Source organism: Salvelinus fontinalis, chromosome 24, assembly GCF_029448725.1.
Source record: "Salvelinus fontinalis isolate EN_2023a chromosome 24, ASM2944872v1, whole genome shotgun sequence".
Classification (NCBI taxonomy): domain Eukaryota; kingdom Metazoa; phylum Chordata; class Actinopteri; order Salmoniformes; family Salmonidae; genus Salvelinus; species Salvelinus fontinalis.
In genome coordinates this window covers 29,989,485-30,010,997 of record NC_074688.1, presented here as the reverse complement: position 1 = coordinate 30,010,997, position 21,513 = coordinate 29,989,485, and the positions used below count along the sequence as shown (strand labels likewise).

Below are 21,513 nucleotides of genomic sequence, written 5' to 3'. Positions count from 1 at the left end.
TTGAGTAGTAGCAGCTTGGTTTGGACATGGAGTTTTCAAGTCCGTGTGTGTGTCTTTTAGGTCTGTATGTATTTGTTGAAGTGTCTGTGTGTGTGTTTTACCTGTGTGCTGTGTGTCTGATCATACTTGTGTAAGAGTTCAGGGAAGATGTGTGCATTCTGGTGGTAACGCATGTGAAACCTGACTCCTGGCTGATACAGAGTGCTGCTCCTCTTGGGTCAGAGATGACTGGAGAGCTTCCACACTACCACTGACATCATAGCTACCCGTCCCCCTCTCTGGAACTTTACTTGAGACAAGAACGGCCTGACTGCAGTTAACTGGGGAAGGATGGAGGGAGGTCATTCTAGCCTGCACTTATGATAATACCTGAGTGACCAGGGATTTATAGCATGGAAAAACAGAGAGAGAACAAGAGGATATGAAGAGAAGGGGGTGTGTGTCAGAGAGGCTGAACTTAATGATTCAGTCTTGCTCTGTAATAGTGTACGACAAGTAGCCCTAGACTGCTCCTCTACTGCGCCCATTAGCCACCATTCTGTATCCATCAGGACTACTGGGAGTGCCGGGGTCCAGACCAGAGTGACAGGAATCCATCCTGCTGCTCCTGGCGTCCCTGCTGGGGCGGTGTTTGAGTACGCACGCGTTGGGGTAGAGTGGTGCGCGTTGGGGTAGAGTGGCGCGCGTTGGGGTAGAGTGGCGCGCGTTGGGGTAGAGTGGCGCGCGTTGGGGTAGAGTGGCGCGCGTTGGGGTAGAGTGGCGCGCGTTGGGGTAGAGTGGCGCGCGTTGGGGTAGAGTGCGCACGCTCGCTGCGTTAGAGTGTGTTGGGAGTGGAGATAGATAGGGTGTAATGGCATAATGATGGGCTGGACCTCTGTCAGGGGAGGAAGCTGCTTGACAAGCAGTGTCACACCGCCAGAGAATATGCGTTAAAGCTGTAATACTTAATATGAACACACAAACACACACTACACATCTATGATTACTAGTTAAAACGGACTGGGCTGGGGCTGACTGCATTGAATTGAAATAGCAGTTGAGGAGATAGAAATACGGCAGGAGAGTTGACCGATCTGATAAATATGTATTTATTAAACGTCTACATATGTACATTCTCAGAGAATAAGGCATGTAAGTTAATTGAAGAAAATAAATATCGATATACAAAAACACAAACACAAAAATAACACCAACCATGTTTGATAAATGACCATTTGAAAATATTATGTACATTTGGTCCCTGGATGAAGTCAGAGGTGTAGGGTTGAGGGTCAGCGTCGGGAGGCCAGGCTGCTCCTGACAGAGGTGGTGGCAGCCTTCTCTCTCTCCTTAACCAGCTCCATCTCTACCTTTGCCTGGATCTTCTCCCAGTCCACCTCCACCTGATGGAGAGAGATTAGAGAAGTGGGTCAGTCTAATGAGGCATAGTATGATAGAAAGGGCACATTCCCTCTTGTAACAAAATACTGTCTTGCTTCGAAGAGAAGAAGTCTTTACAACTACTGCTGCTCAGTGGTCACTATATCAAAAGCAATGACATCATACCCCGTCAGCGTACTGCATGAACCTCTTGTTGGTCTCTTTCTTGCTAAAGTCCTGCAGGAACTTGAGTCTGTAGGCCAGCACTGTGTCCACATGGGTCTTATGTTTTACTGCCAGCTCCAACGCCCTGAGGACAGATGACGCATATGTAAGTATACATAGACAGACAGGCAGAAAGACAAGTCAGACAGATATTCAGTCACAGACAGACAGACATTCAGAGACAGACAGACATTCAGAAACAGACAGACATTCAGAAACAGACAGACATTCAGAGACAGACAGACATTCAGAGACAGACAGACATTCAGAGACAGACAGACCTGTCCCAGTTGTAGAGGTTGATGTGGACCTGTATGGTTTGGTAGACCAGGCCAGCCTGTAGCAGAGTGGCCTCAGCCTCCTGGACATGACCACTGAACAGTAACATGTGGGCCACTGAAGATTCCTTAGATGGCAGATCCTTTATAGAGTTAATATACTGCACCTTATCCACCTGGAGAGAGCAACAGAGGGGAGAGAAATATGGAAAAGCAGAATTACATTTACTTCCATTCCTGTACACATGTGGAGGAGAAAAGGAAAGAGTGAGATTTGAGTGATTGATGGATTACCTCTCCAATGGCAGCGTAGGCCACCTCTGCTGTCGTCAACTCCCTATTGGCCATTGCCATGCCAGCGAGACACGCCCACAGTGACTGGTCCTATAGGAACGGAGACAGAAATTAAGAAAATAGGAAATTACATTTGCCATACACACATTGTCTTAGCATAAATAAACACGAGCACACACACACACTTGCCTGGTAAAATAAGGGTTTCAATATATTTTAAAAAGTGCCATGGAGCAAGGGTATATGGGGGGGGGGGGGGGGACTGCTGTTCAGCATGACAGTCTGGTGGTGGCGCCGGGGCGTAGCGTGTGGCCCAGCCCTGACCACAGGCCCTGCATAGCGGGGCTAGTCTAGCCCTGCTCCCCTAGGTCATTAAAGGGACAGGGCACAGAGAGAGGAGGGCTGTGTGTTATTAGAGAGACGGGAGGGACATTGCACTGGCGTCTCTACAGGGACACTCTTCCCATTACCAGTCTGCTCATCCTCACGACACAGGCCTCGTTAGTGTCACTCTGCAGGGCACAGAACACACTCACACACACCCTGTAATCTGACTTCCGTGTGTGATTCTGATATTATACTCATTCAGGACACGCAGATGTACTTAGACGCACACACGCACACAGACGTAATGTTACTCCCATTCACTCTTACAGTCACACTCAACAGTATCGTTGAAAGCAAAGCCCAGAACAACATCCTCATGCATCCTGTCATCTCATCTGAATCCTTCATTAAGACAAACAACATGGGTCATAAAACCGTGAAGACAACAACTAAATCATCCTTTGCTAAAGCCACTAAATGCTGGTCAGAGAGAGATGGGCCAGTTTCCTCCAATCAGAGGAGCGATGTGGTCCATTGTGGTGTTGGCTCACTGTTAGAGCCTGCCTGGGGATTTAGTCACACTGCTGGGCTGCCCATGTTTGTGTGACTGTGTACAGCATGGTTGTTTGTGTACAGGCCTATCATCAGCATGTGTGTATCTGTGTGTGTGTTTAAGCATGTGTGCATGCTTGTGTCAATCTTTACACGAGTGTGTGTGTGTGTGTGTGTGTGTGTGTGTGTGTGTGTGTGTGTGTGTATAAACGTGTCTGTTAACAACAATTCAGTGCCATGAAAGTATCCACAACGGGCTAATCCTCCATACCTGGCTAACAGGATTTCCCCACAAAACTCCTCCCACTCCGGGAAAAACCACACGGCCACGAAAGACCAAACCCTTACCAGAAATGGGGGGAGGAAGGAGGAGGGGTGGCTATTAAAAGGGGTGACGCTCCTTCTTCCATACAGTGCCTTCAGGAAGTTTTCACACCCCTTGACTTTTTCCACATTTTGTTGTGTTACAACCTGAATTTAAAATGGATTAAATATTTCGATTTTGTGTCACTGGCCTGCACACAATATCCCATAATGTCAAAGTGGAATTATGTTTTTAGACATTTTTACAAATGTATAAAAATGTTTAAGTTGAAATGTCTTGACCCAATAAGTATTCAACCCTTTGTTATGGCAACCCTAAATAAGTTCAGGAGTTAAAATGTGCTTAACAAGTCACATAATAAGTTTCATGGACTCTGTGTACAATAATAGTGTTCAACATGATTTCTGAATGACTACCTCATCTCCGTACCTCACACATACAGATACTTGTAAGGTCCCTCAGTCAAGCAGTGAATTTCAAACACAGATTCAACCACAAAGACCAAGGACGTTTTCCAATGCCTCGCAAAGGGCACCTATTGGTAGATGGGTAAAAATAAACAAAAGCAGACATTAAATATCCCTTTGATCATGGTGAAGTTACTCATTACACTTTGGATGTTGTGTCAATACACCCAGTCACTACACAGATACAGGTGTCCTTCCTAACTCAGTTGCCAGAGAGGAAGGAAACCGCTCAGGGATTTCACCAGGAGGCCAATTGTGACTTTAAAACAGTTACAGAGTTTAATGGCTGTGATAGGATACAACTGAGGATGGATCAACAACATTGTAGTTAGTCCACAATACTAACCTAATTGATAGAGTGAAAATAAGGAAGCCTGTACAGAATAAAAATATTTCAAAACATGCATCCCGTTTGCAACAAGGTACTAAATTAAAACTGCAAAAAATGTGACAAAGAAATTAACTTTAAATTCTGAATAAAAAGCGTTATTTGGGGCAAATTCAATACAACTCATCACTGAGTACCACTCTTCACATTTTTAAGCATAGTGATGTTCTGGGTTGCGGCAAGGTCTAGAGAGTTTTTTTTAGGATAAAAAGAAACGCAATAGAGCTAATCACAGGCAAATTCCTAGACGAAACCTGGTTCAGTCTGCTTTCCATCAGATACTGGGAGACAAATTCACCTTTCAGCAAGACAATAACCTAAAACACAAGGCCAAATATACACTGGAGCTGCTTACCAAGACAAAACAATGTTCCTGAGTGGCCTAGTTACAGTTGACTTAAATCAGCATGAAAAGCTTTTCATGGCAAGAATTGAAAATGGGTGACCAGCAACGATCAACAACCAACTTGACAGAATTTGAAGAATTTCAAAAATAATAATTTGAAAATATTGTAGAATCCAGAAATGCAAAGCTCTACGAGACTTACCCAGAAAGACTCACATTTGTAATCAATGCCAAAGTTGATTGTAACATGTACTGGCTCAGTGGTGTGAATACTTATGTAAATGAGATATTTATGCTTTTCATTTTCAATAAATGTGCACACAACAAAAAAACACTTTGCCATTCTGGGATAATGTGTGTAGATTGGTGAGAAAAACAATTACATACATTTTTAATTCAGGATGTAAAAACAAAATGTGGAATAAGTTAAGGGGTATGAATACTTTCTGAAGGTACTGCATTTACCCACTTCACCCCCTCTCCCCTCCCCTGTCCCCTCTAGCCATCCTTCTCCAGGGTTGTGGTTATTGCATCATAACCCATGCAGCGCACACTGTGAAGGCTCTCACTGGGGTTGGGGTTCAGGGATTGGCTGCGTGTGTTTGTGTGTGTGTGTGTGTGTGTGTTGGGGAGGTTAAATACGGTAAATGGTGTCACCCAAGCTAATTAGAAACTAATTAAAAGCTGCTGGTCGTGTCTCGTTAAAGCTCCACTCCAGTGGCTCCGTCATGGACCCTTCACCATGCCAAGGCCCAGGGCTGCAGGACACGTCATTTACAAACACATACACCATCTTACAGACAAACACACACCAACCAGAAAGTAAACACACATGGGCAGTGGGCACACACACACTCATTCATGGCACGCACACAGGCATCAACCCCAACCAACAAACACCCGCTGAAGGACTAAGTTCTCTTGAAGTATCCAGTCAATATCTTCATGTGTGTATATGGTCCATACTGTATACGGTGGAGTAGTTAGCAGATGAGGGGAGAAAGCAGAACTAAAGTAAGGGATAGGAGGAAGAGGAAGAAGACGAGGAGATTGACAAAGACGAGAACAGGGGTAAAAGGGAACGTGGAAAGATGTAAATGAACGAGAGAGACTCACCTCTTCCTCAGAGGTCTAGTACACAGAGACTCAGTGAGGGGGTGCGAGACACCAACAGAGGAACATCACGGACAAAGACATGAAACAATCAGACAGACATGAGTACAGAAATTTGACACACCGACACTGAGACAAGACATTGAGACAAACACACACACACCCCACTGTCAAAGAGTGGCAGTGAGTTCCCACGCTATAGTGGGGGGAAGCCATAATGTCTATCAGAACACTAGAACCCTGGAGGAATCCCATTCAATATTCCTTTAGGCCCCTAACCCCCCTATCACCAACCCCCCAGGACCCAGACCTGTGGCACCCCCAGCCTGTGGCCCCTCTCGGGGCTGAGTGTTTCCCCTGGGACACGGGGTCTGGTTCTCTGGTCCCTCTGGCCCTGCACTGCTCTGCTGCAGCCCACAATGTGCTAGCAATTACAGGCCGCTAATTACACCATTTATTCTAAATAACTGGCTTTAAGAGAAGGGCTCAGGGCACAGAGCAGCCCCCTCTCCTGGGTAGGGTAGGGGCAGGGCCAGGGAGACAGCAGGCCTGGTGTTACACATTGCTTGACACTGGCATATTCCAGACCATTATTCAATTTTCAGCATAATGTAAAGAGTTTTTTAAGATGTATTTTGTACAATATTTGGAGTTGAATATGATGTGTGCTCTGTGCTACACAGGACCAGGGAGTCACCAGGGAATGTCCCCTGTCAGTTGCCACTCCTATCAGGTGTGCGTTACCTTGGCAAAGCGGCAGAGGCGCAGTGCGTCCTCCCAGCGAGAGGAGGCGCTGTACTCGTGCAGCAGGGCAGGGTAGGGAGACACGCTGCTGTACACCAACGAGCCGTCACCGCGACGCACCGTCACCTGGGTCCCCACGTAGTTCAGGATGTGGGGCGCACGGCTGAACTCACTGTGGAGGGGGACAGATACACATATAAACACATTCTGTACAGACAACCACTGAGCCTGAGGGCAGCCACTCAGGAATCTCTTCAGTGATTCATCAACGGCTTTTATACAACATGAACACATCTGACACGAAGACGATCCATAACCTTTTATTTCCGATAATGGGGAACTGTTTTCTGTGTGCGTGTTTGCGTGCACATTACCTGGCGTCCTTCATGTAGAGTGTTTTAGGCAGCAGGTCCTTGTCAGTGAAGACAGCACTGGGATAGTGCCACACGGTGAACTGTGTGTCCTGAATACCACACAGGATGTTAGATGAGTCGTTCCAGGCCATAGTGTGGACCATAGTACCTATAGGACAGAATAGTCCTATAGTCGTCATTGACCTTGCGTAGGCTTAAACAATGGTATACACTGATTTATAAGGCCATATTGGGTAAAATGCCATTTTATCTCTGTTCTTTTTTAGTCAGGTCAGTAAATAAATATCAATTACGGTCCCATTCTGATTTGCTTCTAACAGTACCAAAAATTAGAACAGGTCATGGTAGAAATAATTTTAGTTACTTAGCACCGTGGTCCTGGAATTCTCTCCTGAACATTTTAAAATGTCATGATCTAGTTTCGTTGGTGGAGTTTAAACACTTGATCGATGTATATATCATAGAAGAGTGTAATTGTTTTTAGGCCAGCTGTTTTTAGTCAAGACGTTTGTGTTTTTAATGTAATATGTAATTGTTGTAGTGTATGTGTGTTTATAGTTTTGCTTAATGTTGTGTCAGTGTATGTACGTTGTTTTGTCTGAAACGTTGTTCCCCCTGCTGCTATTGGACCAGGTCTCTCTTGGAAAAAAGATATTATCTCAATGAGAAAAAACCTGTATGAATAAAGGTAAAATAAAAAATACAAATAGAGACAGACAACACTCAGAATAACTAACTATAACCTCTAACACATGGTGTGTAGACCATAGTGCATGTGGGTTATGGTAAGAAAGATGACGTTATCTATCTGGTAGGCTTTAGGTGCTTAACAACACAAAGCAGTTTGAAATCTATTCCCCCCTCCCGTTCTCCCCTTCCCTCTCTCCTACCTATCTTGCAGATGTTGTGTTCTCTGTAGAGGCGATGGACAGCGGTCAGATACAGGTCACGGTTCTTGTCTATGACCGCGATCTTCCTCTCGCTGGACGGGCCACACTGGTCCAGCGCTATCTCCACCACTTCCATCTGGAACACACGCACGGACACACACACACACGCACGGACACACACACACACACGGACACACACACCACACATACATGGTGAAATGGGAGGCAGAAAGTTGTGTGGGAGAGACCTGGTTCACATTAACAGGGCTAACTGAACCAGCAGTGTCAAACCCCACCAGTCCCCATAACACATACACTTACAATATTGTCTTTTGATACACATCTCTTCTCAACACATGATCAGCCATATCACAAGCCCTCTCCTCTCCTCCTCCACACTCTCTAGTCCTCAGTACTGCCCTGAGTACACAGCCACAGGAGGACTAGGGGGGAACAATTGAGCCCAGATCAGAGGGAAGAGACTCAACTCTAAGGGAAGATGTGGAGGAAAGAGGTAAGAGGGAGAGAGGAGCCAGGAGGGAGAAATGGGGGAGGCAAGGGGGGGTGCCAGCAGTCTGACCCCACAGCTCCTGGCCCACACTCCCCAACAGGAGTGTGTGTGTGTGTGTGTGTGTGTGTGTGTGTGTGTGTGTGTGTGTGTGTGTGTGTGTGTGTGTGTGTGTGTGTGTGTGTGTGTGTGTGTGTGTGTGTGTGTGTGTGACTGTGTGTGTGTGTGACTGTGTGTGTGTGTGACTGTGTGTGTGTGTGACTGTGTGTGTGTGTGACTGTGTGTGTGTGTGACTGTGTGTGTGTGAGACTGTGTGTGTGTGTGACTGTGTGCGTGCGTGTGTGTGCGTGTGTGACTGTGTGCGTGCGTGTGTGACTGTGTGCGTGCGTGCGTGACTGTCTGCGTGCGTGCGTGACTGTGTGCGTGCGTGCGTGACTGTGTGCGTGCGTGCGTGACTGTGTGCGTGCGTGCGTGACTGTGTGCGTGCGTGCGTGACTGTGTGCGTGCGTGCGTGACTGTGTGCGTGCGTGCGTGACTGTGTGCGTGCGTGCGTGACTGTGTGCGTGCGTGTGTGACTGTGTGCGTGCGTGTGTGACTGTGTGCGTGCGTGTGTGACTGTGTGCGTGCGTGTGTGACTGTGTGCGTGCGTGTGTGACTGTGTGCGTGCGTGTGTGACTGTGTGCGTGCGTGTGTGACTGTGTGCGTGTGTGACTGTGTGCGTGTGTGACTGTGTGCGTGTGTGACTGTGTGCGTGTGTGACTGTGTGCGTGTGTGACTGTGTGCGTGTGTGACTGTGTGTGTGTGTGTGACTGTGTGTGTGTGTGTGACTGTGTGTGTGTGACTGTGTGTGTGTGTGACTGTGTGTGTGTGTGTGTGTGTGTGTGTGTGTGTGTGACTGTGTGTGTGTGTGACTGTGTGCGTGTGTGACTGTGTGTCAGAGCCAGCTGGCTTCAGTGCAGTGCTCCTCTGTCTTGGAGCTGTGGAGTGCTGGCAGAGACAGACATGCTGACAAACAGTAACTACTGATCCTGGCTACTTCTCCTCCTTTTCTCCCTCTCTAATTCACTCCCTCTCTCTTTATCCCTTTCAATCCTATTCTCACTCCATAACCCTCCCCCCTTTTCTCCATCCTCCATCTCTTTCTCACACACATGCACTCACTCCAGTTTCCTCACAATCTGTACGTGTCCCTCTTAACTATCAAGTTTCTTGTTTTTTCCTCAACACCATTAATTCTTCTCTCTGCCTTCTCTCCTTGGCTCCCTGACCTTTTCACCCTGGCCTGTTGGTGTCGCTGGAACCCACCACACTTACTCTCACACTGTCCCACAGCTACCCTGAGGCACAGATCTAGGATCAGCTTACCTTCCCCCAATCCTAACAGGTTGCTCAATGTAACAGTGCGGATTAAGACGTAGACACGTGGAGATATACACAGTCGTCTCAGGTCGGTGTGTGCTCACTAACAGGAGAGTGTGGTGTGTGCTGTGACTGACTGTTGGTGTGTGTTCGTTGGTGAATCACCCACCTTGTGAGTCAGGGGCTTCCCGTCACCCAGGGCTTTCCCCGTCAGGGCATCAAACAGGAAGATGACTGGAGAAAAAGAAGAGAGGGAGGGGAGGAAGGAGAGAGAGAGTATGATTACAATCGGTCATTGTTCCAGTCCTGCTAAAGTCATTTCCCCAGCTTTTTATCTCCTGGTGAAGTGTAATCCTCTTGTTGACAAAGTGCTCCTGATGTTTCAATGTGTTTAACGGCTGTAAATGTCATTGAGGGAAGAGGCCAAGCGCAAATCTCTCCCCGCTGTATGGACAATGAAGTTTGGTATTGTATTGTGGTAGTGAAGGGACAGCTCGACTGGCGTTCCACTCACCCTTCTCATCGCTCTTGTCCCGGATGGCGATGGTGTCGTTGCTAAGGGAAACGGACTGGGCGTTGAGGATGTCCGTTCTCATGCCGGGGAATCTGGGCGTGGAGATGAGACGGCCCTCATAGGAGAACACATACACCCCCGTCCCATCCACCAACAGGAAGTGTCTGAGGAAGGAGCCAAAATAAAGAGGAGAAGGGGAGAGATGGAGAGATAAAGATGAGGGGGAGTGATAGAAAGCAGGGTTAGGGACAGAGAGGGGTGATAGAAGCAGGAGGGAGCAACAAACAGGAGAGTGGGAATGGTAGAGGAGAGGAGAACATAACAAACTGCAAGATGGAGCCAAGATAATACAAAATGCAATGACTCACTTCTCTGAACAGGGAACAAAAGACACCACCAAAATTCACTGGGAATACATTACATAGCATGAAAAAACAATACTCAGAGCCACAGCCCCATACTACTTGTCAGACATACAGAACAGATACTATATAGTCGTTGTTGGGGTGGGATTGGAGTGGGATGTGGGTGGTCCATGTGTGTCTTTTGACCATGTCTTTGTACTCCACGTGTCTTACTCATTGTTAGAAAACGGTTTGGTCCAAATCGGATGTTAGGTACTATATTTATTTAATATTATATGAATCCTATAAATTAAAATGGCCAATTTGGGTGCAATAAATTATCTTAATTTCTCAGAGATCAAATTATATTTCAACAAAATCATGTTGCATCTTATCTGTTTCTAACAGAAACAATTTCAGAACAATCTGAGATGGTGGGAGTTGAAATCCTCTTTATTTTGCTTTGTGAGGTGGAACTACTCATTAGAGAGAATGATAGATGTCTCTCTCTCTGTTTCCCACTGCAGTCAGACTTCCTCAGTCAGACCTGCTCTGGCAATGGCACACACTCACACACAGTTCTCGCAAACGCAAACGCGCACACACACACAGAGAGTGTTTGGCAGGAGAAAGAAGGGGAGGGAATGAAAAGGACAGGGGGTCCAGAGATAGGCACAGCTGAGAGATCGGCGCAACAACGCGCAACAGGGATAGAGGAGATGGGAAAAACTAAGAGAGGGAGGAGGGACATAACGAGATCGAGACAGAAGGATAAAGAGAGACTTACTTCTCAGCCTGTACAATGAGGCTGACAGTCCCCTCCTTCAGGTCAAAGATGAGAGGGGTGTTCCAGTTCGTAGCACTGTAGACGTAGCACTGGAGAGAGGTGGTGACCACTAGGTGACCGTGGGCCAGAGAGGCTTTGATGACCCGGTCCCTGAACTCCAGAACATCCCCCGCATCATTCACCACGTTCCTCACCTGGGTGATGAATAGAGAGAGAGAGAGAGAGAGAGAGACAGAGACAGAGAGAGGGACTGTTTAGGAACACACACACAGACATACACACAAACATACAGATGTAGCTCAGATCTTGACATGCATAAACACATACAGACATTGAGTAACAAGTCATTTGAAATAATAACAAACAAATTGTAACAAACAGACTATAGCATACACACACAGGACATGTTTTCTGAGACACTCATCGATGTATAGTAGGCATGGATGCACTCACGTAAACTCAAGAGTGTATTTACTGTTGATATATACAAGGAATCAGCCCATGTCTAAGCATAGGACAGGAGGGGACAGAAATGCCTGGTGTGTATACATATGTGCCTTCCTACTTTTTTCACCTGTTAGGATAAACAAAATGTCTTCCACATTTCCCTGTGAATGAATGAATGAATGGAATATGGTTTTCCACCAGCAGGTAAAAGGTGTGGTGGGTATTTATTTAGGGGTTTAAACATCATCCTTCTTTAACCCCCACTAACAACCCAAATTTACTCACCAAACAACCAGGAATAAAAATGTTTAACCGCGAGGTGGTAAATTTAGCCGCCTGATTCACAAACCATTGGCAGATGTGCACTTTTAAAAAAGAGAGGGAGAGAAAAAACCCTGTAAGGCTGAAAATAAATGGCTGAAGATACAGGTTTGTTTGGTTAACGCAAACAGTGCTCAGTGAGGGTTGTCTATGGAGTGTGCACGTATGCGTTTATCCACGTGTGTGTGTGCGCGTGCGGGGGTGTGTCAACGGCGTGTAAACGCTACCTTGTGGTTTATGAAGTTTAAACACACTCTGTGATGGAGGCTGCTATACAGGCTGGCTATTGTCACTGGTCCACACTGGGAGGCTTATAGCATAATGTACAGCCACAAGTACCCAGGCCTGGGGAATAGTCTGGCCCTTTAAAATAGCCTGTTAACTTCACCTCACTAGCGTCTGCCTTTCACACCGGCCCATTCACCCTCAGTTAGCTGTCTCATTAATTCATTTAGGCTTGGGGACTGTTTGGCTTCTTAAGAGAAGAAAAGATGAAAACCTTTTCTGGAGGGTTAACCAAGCATATGGCAAAAGGAACCTGAAACACCTGCATGGTCCTCCTCTTGGTGAGGGTGATCTGTGTATTCTACCTCCATGGTCCTCCTCTTGGTGAGGGTGATCTGTGTATTCTACCTGCATGGTCCTCCTCTTGGTGAGGGTGATCTGTGTATTCTACCTGCATGGTCCTCCTCTTGGTGAGGGTGATCTGTGTATTCTACCTGCATGGTCCTCCTATTGGTGAGGGTGATTTGTGTGTTCTACCTGCATGGTCCTCCTCTTGGTGAGGGTGATCTGTGTATTCTACCTGCATGGTCCTCCTCTTGGTGAGGGTGATCTGTGTATTCTACCTGCATGGTCCTCCTCTTGGTGAGGGTGACCTGTGTGTTCTACCAGCAGCATACCACCCTGCATACCACTGCTGGCTTGCTTCTGAAGCTAAGCAGGGTTGGTCCTGGTCAGTCCCTGGATGGGAGACCAGATGCTGCTGGAAGTGGTGTTGGAGGGCCAGTAGGAGGCACTCTTTCCTCTGGTCTAAAAAATATCCCAATGCCCCAGGGCAGTGATTGGGGACACTGCCCTGTGTAGGGTGCCGTCTTTCGGATGGGACGTTAAACGGGTGTCCTGACTCTCTGAGGTCATTAAAGATCCCATGGCACTTATCGTAAGAGTAGGGGTGTTAACCCCGGTGTCCTGGCTAAATTCCCAATCTGGCCCTCAAACCATCATGGTCACCTAATAATCCCCAGTTTACAATTGGCTCATTCATCCCCCTCCTCTCCCCTGTAACTATTCCCCAGGTCGTTGCTGCAAATGAGAACGTGTTCTCAGTCAACTTACCTGGTAAAATAACGGTAAAAAAAAAAAAAAAAAAAAAAAAATGGTCCTCCTCTTGGTGAGGGTGATCTGTGTGTTCTACCTGCATGGTCCTCCTCTTGGTGAGGGTGATCTGTGTATTCTACCTCCATGGTCCTCCTCTTGGTGAGGGTGATCTGTGTATTCTACCTGCATGGTCCTCCTCTTGGTGAGGGTGATCTGTGTATTCTACCTGCATGGTCCTCCTCTTGGTGAGGGTGATCTGTGTATTCTACCTGCATGGTCCTCCTCTTGGTGAGGGTGATCTGTGTATTCTACCTGCATGGTCCTCCTCTTGGTGAGGGTGATCTCAAAGCTCCTCCACTCCCAGCGCTGCTCCACCACGTGGGCGAAGATGACGTGTCCGTTCCCACAAGCCCCCGCGAGCTGCGTGCCGTCTGCCGACCAGGCCAGGCTGAACACACTGCCAGTGTTAGGCTTCTCCAACGCATACGACCACTAGAGAGAGAGACAGAGAGACAGAGACAGAGAGCGAGAGAGAGAGGTAAAGCGAGAGTGTCAAAGAGAGAGAGGTAGAGAGAGAGGTAAAGCGAGAGAGAGAGAAAGACAGATTGTTGAGTAAATGGCAACAAAAAAAATGGTAGTACTGTACTTAATGCGTAATTTCATACAATAAGACAGATACTGTGCAGCCACAAAGGGGTATACGAGGTAGGGGTACAGTAAACCAGGGAGGTTAGGGATAGAGAGAGGGGTGGGGGTGAACAGGGATAGGTGCAGTACGCGGTAGTGGGGGGTTTGGTTGGGTGCATGACAGCCCTCCCCCCCATGTAAACTGTGTGTAAGAGACACGGGTTGAGTCAGGGCCCAGTCACTGAGCTGTGATGAACTGTGAGACACTGAAGGAGCACTCAGGCCTGCCAAGTCCAGCACTCGCGCTCGTAAACATGCACTCTGCTATCCTCATCTATTACAACCAGCCAGAGTTATGGGGGTGGTGGTGGTTTGGGGCGGGGGTCGCATGAGCACACAACCAAGAGCCGAAGAGTGATTACCCAAAACTTTTCTTTCACTTTTAAAGTTCCATTTTCCTTTTCTTTTTTAGAGGAGGGAGGTGGTGGGGTTGCTGTGTGTGTGTGTGTCTCTTGAGGGTGTAGTGTTTTTTTTTCTGGTGTGTCGGTGGGAGTCAGTGACACCCATCGAGACAGCTGAGAAGAGGCTGCAGCTCTACCAACTCCCCAGCCTGCCGTTTAGAACACACCACCGCGACAACACAGGACGTTACTCACAAAGGCCACTAGAAAAACACTCCTCCTTTCCAATGCTCTCCCACCGCTCTCTCTCTCCAAGATATCCCTTTGCTCTCTTTTCTTCTCTCACTGCTCTCTCTCTCCTCTCTCTTAGCGTTCTGCAGAGTATCACACAAAGCCTATTCTGTTATTGGGCTTCTGGTTTAGAAATCCAGCCTGTCAGAGGGCTTATGATTGAGTTGAGATAGTTTGGGCTTGCAGTTGTGTTTTCTCAACCTGTTGGGGTATGTGTGTGTGAGAGAGATCTCCGTGTTGATGGATGATTTGGGGCTTGACTAATGGAGAGGCCAGATTAGCAATGCCACACTTAAACAGTTTGCTACACAAGAACCAGGACTCTAGTGTGAAAGGGAACTCTCCTGCTTCCCCACTCAGTCTCGCCCTTCGCTCTTTACCCTACTTTCTCCACCCTCTCTCTCTCTTTACCCCTCACTACCCTGTCTCTGTACCCCTATCTAACCCCCTCTCTCTTTACCCCTCACTACCCTGTCTCTGTACCCCTATCTAACCCCCTCTCTCTTTACCCTGTCTCTGTACCCCTATCTAACCCCCTCTCTCTTTACCCTTCACTACCCTGTCTCTGTACCCCTATCTAACCCCCTCTCTCTTTACCCTTCACTACCCTGTCTCTGTACCCCTATCTAACCCCTCTCTCTCTTTACCCTTCACTACCCTGTCTCTGTACCCCTATCTAACCCCCTCTCTCTTTACCCTGTCTCTGTACCCCTATCTAACCCCCTCTCTCTTTACCCTTCACTACCCTGTCTCTGTACCCCTATCTAACCCTTCTCTCTCTTTACCCCTCACTACCCTGTCTCTGTACCCCTATCTAACCCCCTCTCTCTTTACCCTTCACTACCCTGTCTCTGTACCCCTATCTAACCCCCTCTCTCTTTACCCTTCACTACCCTGTCTCTGTACCCGTATCTAACCCCCTCTCTCTTTACCCCTCACTACCCTGTCTCTGTACCCCTCTCTCTCTTTACCCCTCACTACCCCGTCTCTGTAGCCCTATCTAACCCCTCTCTCTCTTTACCCCTCACCACCCTGTCTCTGTACCCCTATCTAACCCCTCTCTCTTTTACTCCTCCCCACCTCCTTTCACCTCTTCCCACTCTCCTCTCTTTGTCCACAGTCTACATTAGAGATTCCTCCATGGGCAGCCAAAGACAGTGATGACCTTCCCTTGATGACTTTTAACCTATGACCTCTCTGCCTCAGCCCATTCCAGTGTGCAGGTGGCTGGCAGGGCTCACCAGCTTTAACAGCCATCCCTATTTTCTATCTCACCCCTCCCCTCTGGTCTAGTATGTGACCTCTGACCTCTATGCTTCAGCTCTTTCCTGTGTGCAGGTGGCTGGCAAGGCTGAGGCTGCTTACAGTGGGAGAAACCACTAACGCTAACATTACCCCAGCGCTGCCAGTTAGAGACTGGACGGTATGCCAAGTGCTGTGCTTCACAGAAAAGGTCTGTGTTGGCTTCATAAGCTGAGGTGTGGCTTTGTATACGGTCTCAGCCGGCAGGTTGGAGCCCACCCTGTTTGATCAGTCTGTCTGTCTCTCTCTCTGTCAGAACAGCCGGCGGCCACGGTCAAAACAGAAGATTTCCTTGGTCAGCTTCCTCCCCTGTAATACTGTATCAGGACCCAAAATAGCCAAAGAAAAAAAGCCCCTCTTTACCAATCTGGACAAGAGATTTCTTGTTAAACTCATATCAAAGGTGGCACTTTTACCTCTACCGCGCTCTCTCTCCTTCCTCATAAATCCTGCGATAGAAATTACTTTCCTTATTTTTTGGTGTGTGTGTGTGTGTGTGTGTGTGTGTGTGTGTGTGCATATGCGTGTGTGCCACAAAGATAAACAGGGTCCGGCCGCATTAAGGCCGCTGCAGGGCTTTGAAGTGTACTTTTATATACCTTTCGTCCAAACATCAGCACTATGATTGGACAGGCTCCACCGCCAACGAAAGCCTACACGCTTAAAATAATAATACCCCATCTACTCTTCAGTAAACATCCCGCTCCCTTTTAGAGCTCCCCTGGAGGAGAGGAGGTGGAGGAGGGGGGACAGAGATACAGCTGAATGTATACACCACACTGTAATGAAGCAGGACACTTGATATCGGCCCGAGAAGCACTTTTGGATTTGTGCTTACCTAATGCTTTTAACACATTGGGCCATTTGACTCCTGCTGCAGCAAGCATACGTGTGTGTATGTGTGTGAGAAAGAGAGAACACAGGTGTAGATTTAAATGTGAATAAGACATGTGGTGGGGTGTGCAAATGCACAATGTGAGTTTCTGAGTGCAGCTATGTGTGTGCCTAAAAGGTGAAAATCCCTGGGCTCTCAGTGTCAGGCAATGAGTGAGTATGGGACACTGGGGGGAGTCCTGTAGCTGTCCTGAGGGAAGAGGCTACTCTATCTCTTTCTACCTGCCTCCCCCACACCATGAAAAACCTCCCCTTCAATCGCCTCTCTCTACCTTTATCTTTCCCCAGAACTAACCCACTATCTCTCTCTCTCTCTCTTTCGTAACTCCCTTCCTCTCACAAAGTGTCAGCATTAGGTAGTACTGTAGTACCGTGCTTCTACACCTGCATTGCTTGCTGTTTGGGGTTTTAGGCTGGGTTTCTGTACAGCACTTTGAGATATCAGCTCATGTAAGAAGGGCTATATAAATACATTTGATTTGATACTGTAGCAAGCGTTTCCCAAAAGCACAGAGTCCAATTATGGCCCTCTTTAAGATCCCAGGGGTCCACTCCACAGCACAGCTCTGTCTCCAGACTGCAGGAGTAAATCAGGACCTGTCCAGACCTGGAGCAGTGCTGGTTTACCTCTGGGCCACAGAGCTCCACTCCAGGACTCTCTGCTCTCAACCAGAGTTCAGTGTCAAGAAGGCCTCAGCCATAGACAACCATAGGGAGCCTCAGCCATATACAACTGTCTAGCGCATCATCAATTGACAACCAAAGGGAGCCTCAGCCATATACAACCATAAGGAGCCATAGAAAACCATCAAGCACGTCAGTCTTAGACAACCATCAAGCACATCAGCCATAGACAGCTTCCGCCATAGACGACCAAAGAGAGCTTCCGCCATAGACGACCAAAGAGAGCTTCCGCCATAGACGACCAAAGAGAGCTTCCGCCATAGACGACCAAAGAGAGCTTCCGCCATAGACGACCAAAGAGAGCTTCCGCCATAGACGACCAAAGAGAGCTTCCGCCATAGACGACCAAAGAGAGCTTCCGCCATAGACGACCAAAGAGAGCTTCAGCCATTGAGAGCTTCAGCCAAAGACAACCATAGAGAGCTTCCGCCATAGACAACCATAGAGAGCTTCAGTCATTGAGAGCTTCAGCCATAGACAACCATAGAGAGCTTCAGCCATAGACAACCATAGAGAGCTTCAGCCATAGACAACCATAGAGAGCTTCAGCCATAGACAACCAGAGAGCTTCAGCCATAGACAACCAGAGAGCTTCAGCCATAGACAACCAGAGAGCTTCAGCCATAGACAACCAGAGAGCTTCAGCCATAGACAACCAGAGAGCTTCAGCCATAGACAACCAGAGAGCTTCAGCCATAGACAACCAGAGAGCTTCAGCCATAGACAACCAGAGAGCTTCAGCCATAGACAACCAGAGAGCTTCAGCCATAGACAACCAGAGAGCTTCAGCCATAGACACCAGAGAGCTTCAGCCATAGACAACCAGAGAGCTTCAGCCATAGACAACCAGAGAGCTTCAGCCATAGACAACCAGAGAGCTTCAGCCATAGACAACCAGAGAGCTTCAGCCATAGACAACCAGAGAGCTTCAGCCATAGACAACCAGAGAGCTTCAGCCATAGACAACCAGAGAGCTTCAGCCATAGACAACCAGAGAGCTTCAGCCATAGACAACCAGAGAGCTTCAGCCATAGACAACCAGAGAGCTTCAGCCATAGACAACCAGAGAGCTTCAGCCATAGACAACCAGAGAGCTTCAGCCATAGACAACCAGAGAGCTTCAGCCATAGGGAGATGAGTGAAAGGGGTGAACGAGGGAAGAGAGGAGTGAGGGAAGGGGAGAAGGATGAGAGGAGGGATATAAGGGCTGAAAGGGGATGAGAGGAGCGATGGAGGCGGATCAGTCAGCAGCAGATTTGCTGACTAGTTTGATTGGAGCCAAAAGGGATGATCCTGGCCCTGCTCCAACCACCCTGCTTTCTCCTCGAGAACACTGGACCAGCTAGGAGATATTCACAATCACACTGGAAACATGGGGGGAGCAGCAGGAGAAGGGTAGAGCTCTGTGAAGGAGAAGGGTGGAGGGGCGCTGGTAAGGGTCTGCTCTGGTCACTGAGCCCTGTCTATAATGGGCAGCTTTGTGGCCAGAGGAAAGGTGACAGACATGACGTGAAGCTCTGCTGAGGTCTGGGGGGAAAGAGAGAGGTAGAGACCCCTGGCTCTTACAATGAGCTCTTACACAGAGACAGCACATAACACTATACACACACACACACACACACACACACACACACACACACACACACACACACACACACACACACACAGCTGCATAACACTACACACACACTGCTCCATAACACTATACACACACTGCTCCATAGCACTATACACACACACACTGCTGCATAGCACTATACACTATACACACACTGCTGCATAGCACTATACACCACACACACTGCTGCATAGCACTATACACACACTGCTGCATAGCACTATACACCATACACACACACTGCTCCATAGCACTATACACACACACACAGCTGCATAACACTACACACACACTGCTGCATAGCACTATACACACACTGCTCCATAGCACTATACACTATACACACACTGCTCCATAGCACTATACACTATACACACACTGCTGCATAGCACGATACACACACTGCTCCATAGCACTATACACACACTGCTCCATAGCACTATACACTATACACACACTGCTCCATAGCACTATACACTATACACACACTGCTCCATAGCACCACACACTATACACACACTGCTCCATAGCACTATACACTATACACACACTGCTCCATAGCACTATACACACACTGCTCCATAGCACTATACACACACTGCTCCATAGCACTATACACTATACACACACTGCTCCATAGCACTATACACTATACACACACTGCTCCATAGCACTATACAGTATACACACACTGCTCCATAGCACTATACACTATACACACACTGCTCCATAGCACTATACACACACACTGCTCCATAGCACTATACACACACTGCTCCATAGCACTATACACTATACACACACTGCTCCATAGCACTATACACACACACTGCTCCATAGCACTATACACACACTGCTCCATAGCACTATACACTATACACACACTGCTCCATAGCACTATACACACACACTGCTCCATAGCACTATACACACACTGCTCCATAGCACTATACACTATACACACACTGCTCCATAGCACTATACACACACACTGCTCCATAGCACTATACACACACTGCTCCATAGCACTATACACTATACACACACTGCTCCATAGCACTATACACACACTGCTCCATAGCACTATACACTATACACACACTGCTCCATAGCACTATACACACACACACTGCTCCATAGCACTATACACACACACACTGCTCCATAGCACTATACACACACTGCTCCATAGCACTATACACACACTGCTCCATAGCACTATACACTATACACACACTGCTCCATAGCACCACACACTATACACACACTGCTCCATAGCACTATACACACACACTGCTCCATAGCACTATACACTATACACACACTGCTCCATAGCACTATACACTATACACACACTGCTCCATTGCACCACACACTATACACACACTGCTCCATAGCACTATACACACACTGCTCCATAGCACTATACACACACACTGCTCCATAGCACTACACACTATACACACACTGCTCCATAGCACTATACACACACACTGCTCCATAGCACTATACACTATACACACACTGCTCCATAGCACTATACACTATACACACACTGCTCCATAGCACTATACACTATACACACACTGCTCCATAGCACTACACACTATACACACACTGCTCCATAGCACTACACACTATACACACACTGCTCCATAGCACTACACACTATACACACACTGCTCCATAGCACTATACACTATACACACACTGCTCCATAGCACTATACACACACTGCTCCATAGCACTATACACTATACACACACTGCTCCATAGCACTACACACTATACACACACTGCTCCATAGCACTACACACTATACACACACTGCTCCATAGCACTACACACTATACACACACTGCTCCATAGCACTACACACTATACACACACTGCTCCATAGCACTATACACACACACACTGCTCCATAGCACTACACACTATACACACACTGCTCCATAGCACTATACACACACTGCTCCATAGCACTACACACTATACACACACTGCTCCATAGCACTATACACTATACACACACTGCTCCATAGCACTATACACTATACACACACTGCTCCATAGCACTATACACTATACACACACTGCTCCATAGCACTATACACTATACACACACTGCTGCATAGCACTATACACACACTGCTCCATAGCACTATACACACACAATGCTCCATAGCACTATACACTATACACACACTGCTCCATAGCACTATACACTATACACACACTGCTCCATAGCACTACACACTATACACACACTGCTCCATAGCACTATACACTATACACACACTGCTCCATAGCACTATACACACACTGCTCCATAGCACTACACACTATACACACACTGCTCCATAGCACTATACACTATACACACACTGCTCCATAGCACTATACACACACTG

The 21,513-nt window shown here is 47.5% G+C and overlaps 1 protein-coding gene across 3 annotated transcripts in view; it reads right to left on the bottom strand.

Annotated features, from left to right (window-relative positions):
- Positions 1–1,072: 1,072 nt before the first annotated feature.
- ift80 (intraflagellar transport 80 homolog (Chlamydomonas)) overlaps positions 1,073–21,513 on the bottom strand; it is an 81,139-nt gene continuing 60,698 nt past the window's right edge. For all 3 annotated transcript variants that reach the window (XM_055880409.1, XM_055880408.1, XM_055880407.1), the window contains exons 9-19: positions 13,595–13,774; positions 11,195–11,388; positions 10,064–10,227; positions 9,719–9,783; positions 7,683–7,818; positions 6,793–6,940; positions 6,419–6,590; positions 2,157–2,246; positions 1,866–2,038; positions 1,546–1,669; positions 1,073–1,382 (exon numbers count right to left, since the gene is read on the bottom strand). In XM_055880409.1, coding sequence (XP_055736384.1) covers positions 1,272–1,382; positions 1,546–1,669; positions 1,866–2,038; positions 2,157–2,246; positions 6,419–6,590; positions 6,793–6,940; positions 7,683–7,818; positions 9,719–9,783; positions 10,064–10,227; positions 11,195–11,388; positions 13,595–13,774 — 1,557 coding nt within the window. In that variant the 3' untranslated portion in view covers positions 1,073–1,271. The remainder of the gene's footprint in view (positions 1,383–1,545; positions 1,670–1,865; positions 2,039–2,156; positions 2,247–6,418; positions 6,591–6,792; positions 6,941–7,682; positions 7,819–9,718; positions 9,784–10,063; positions 10,228–11,194; positions 11,389–13,594; positions 13,775–21,513) is intronic.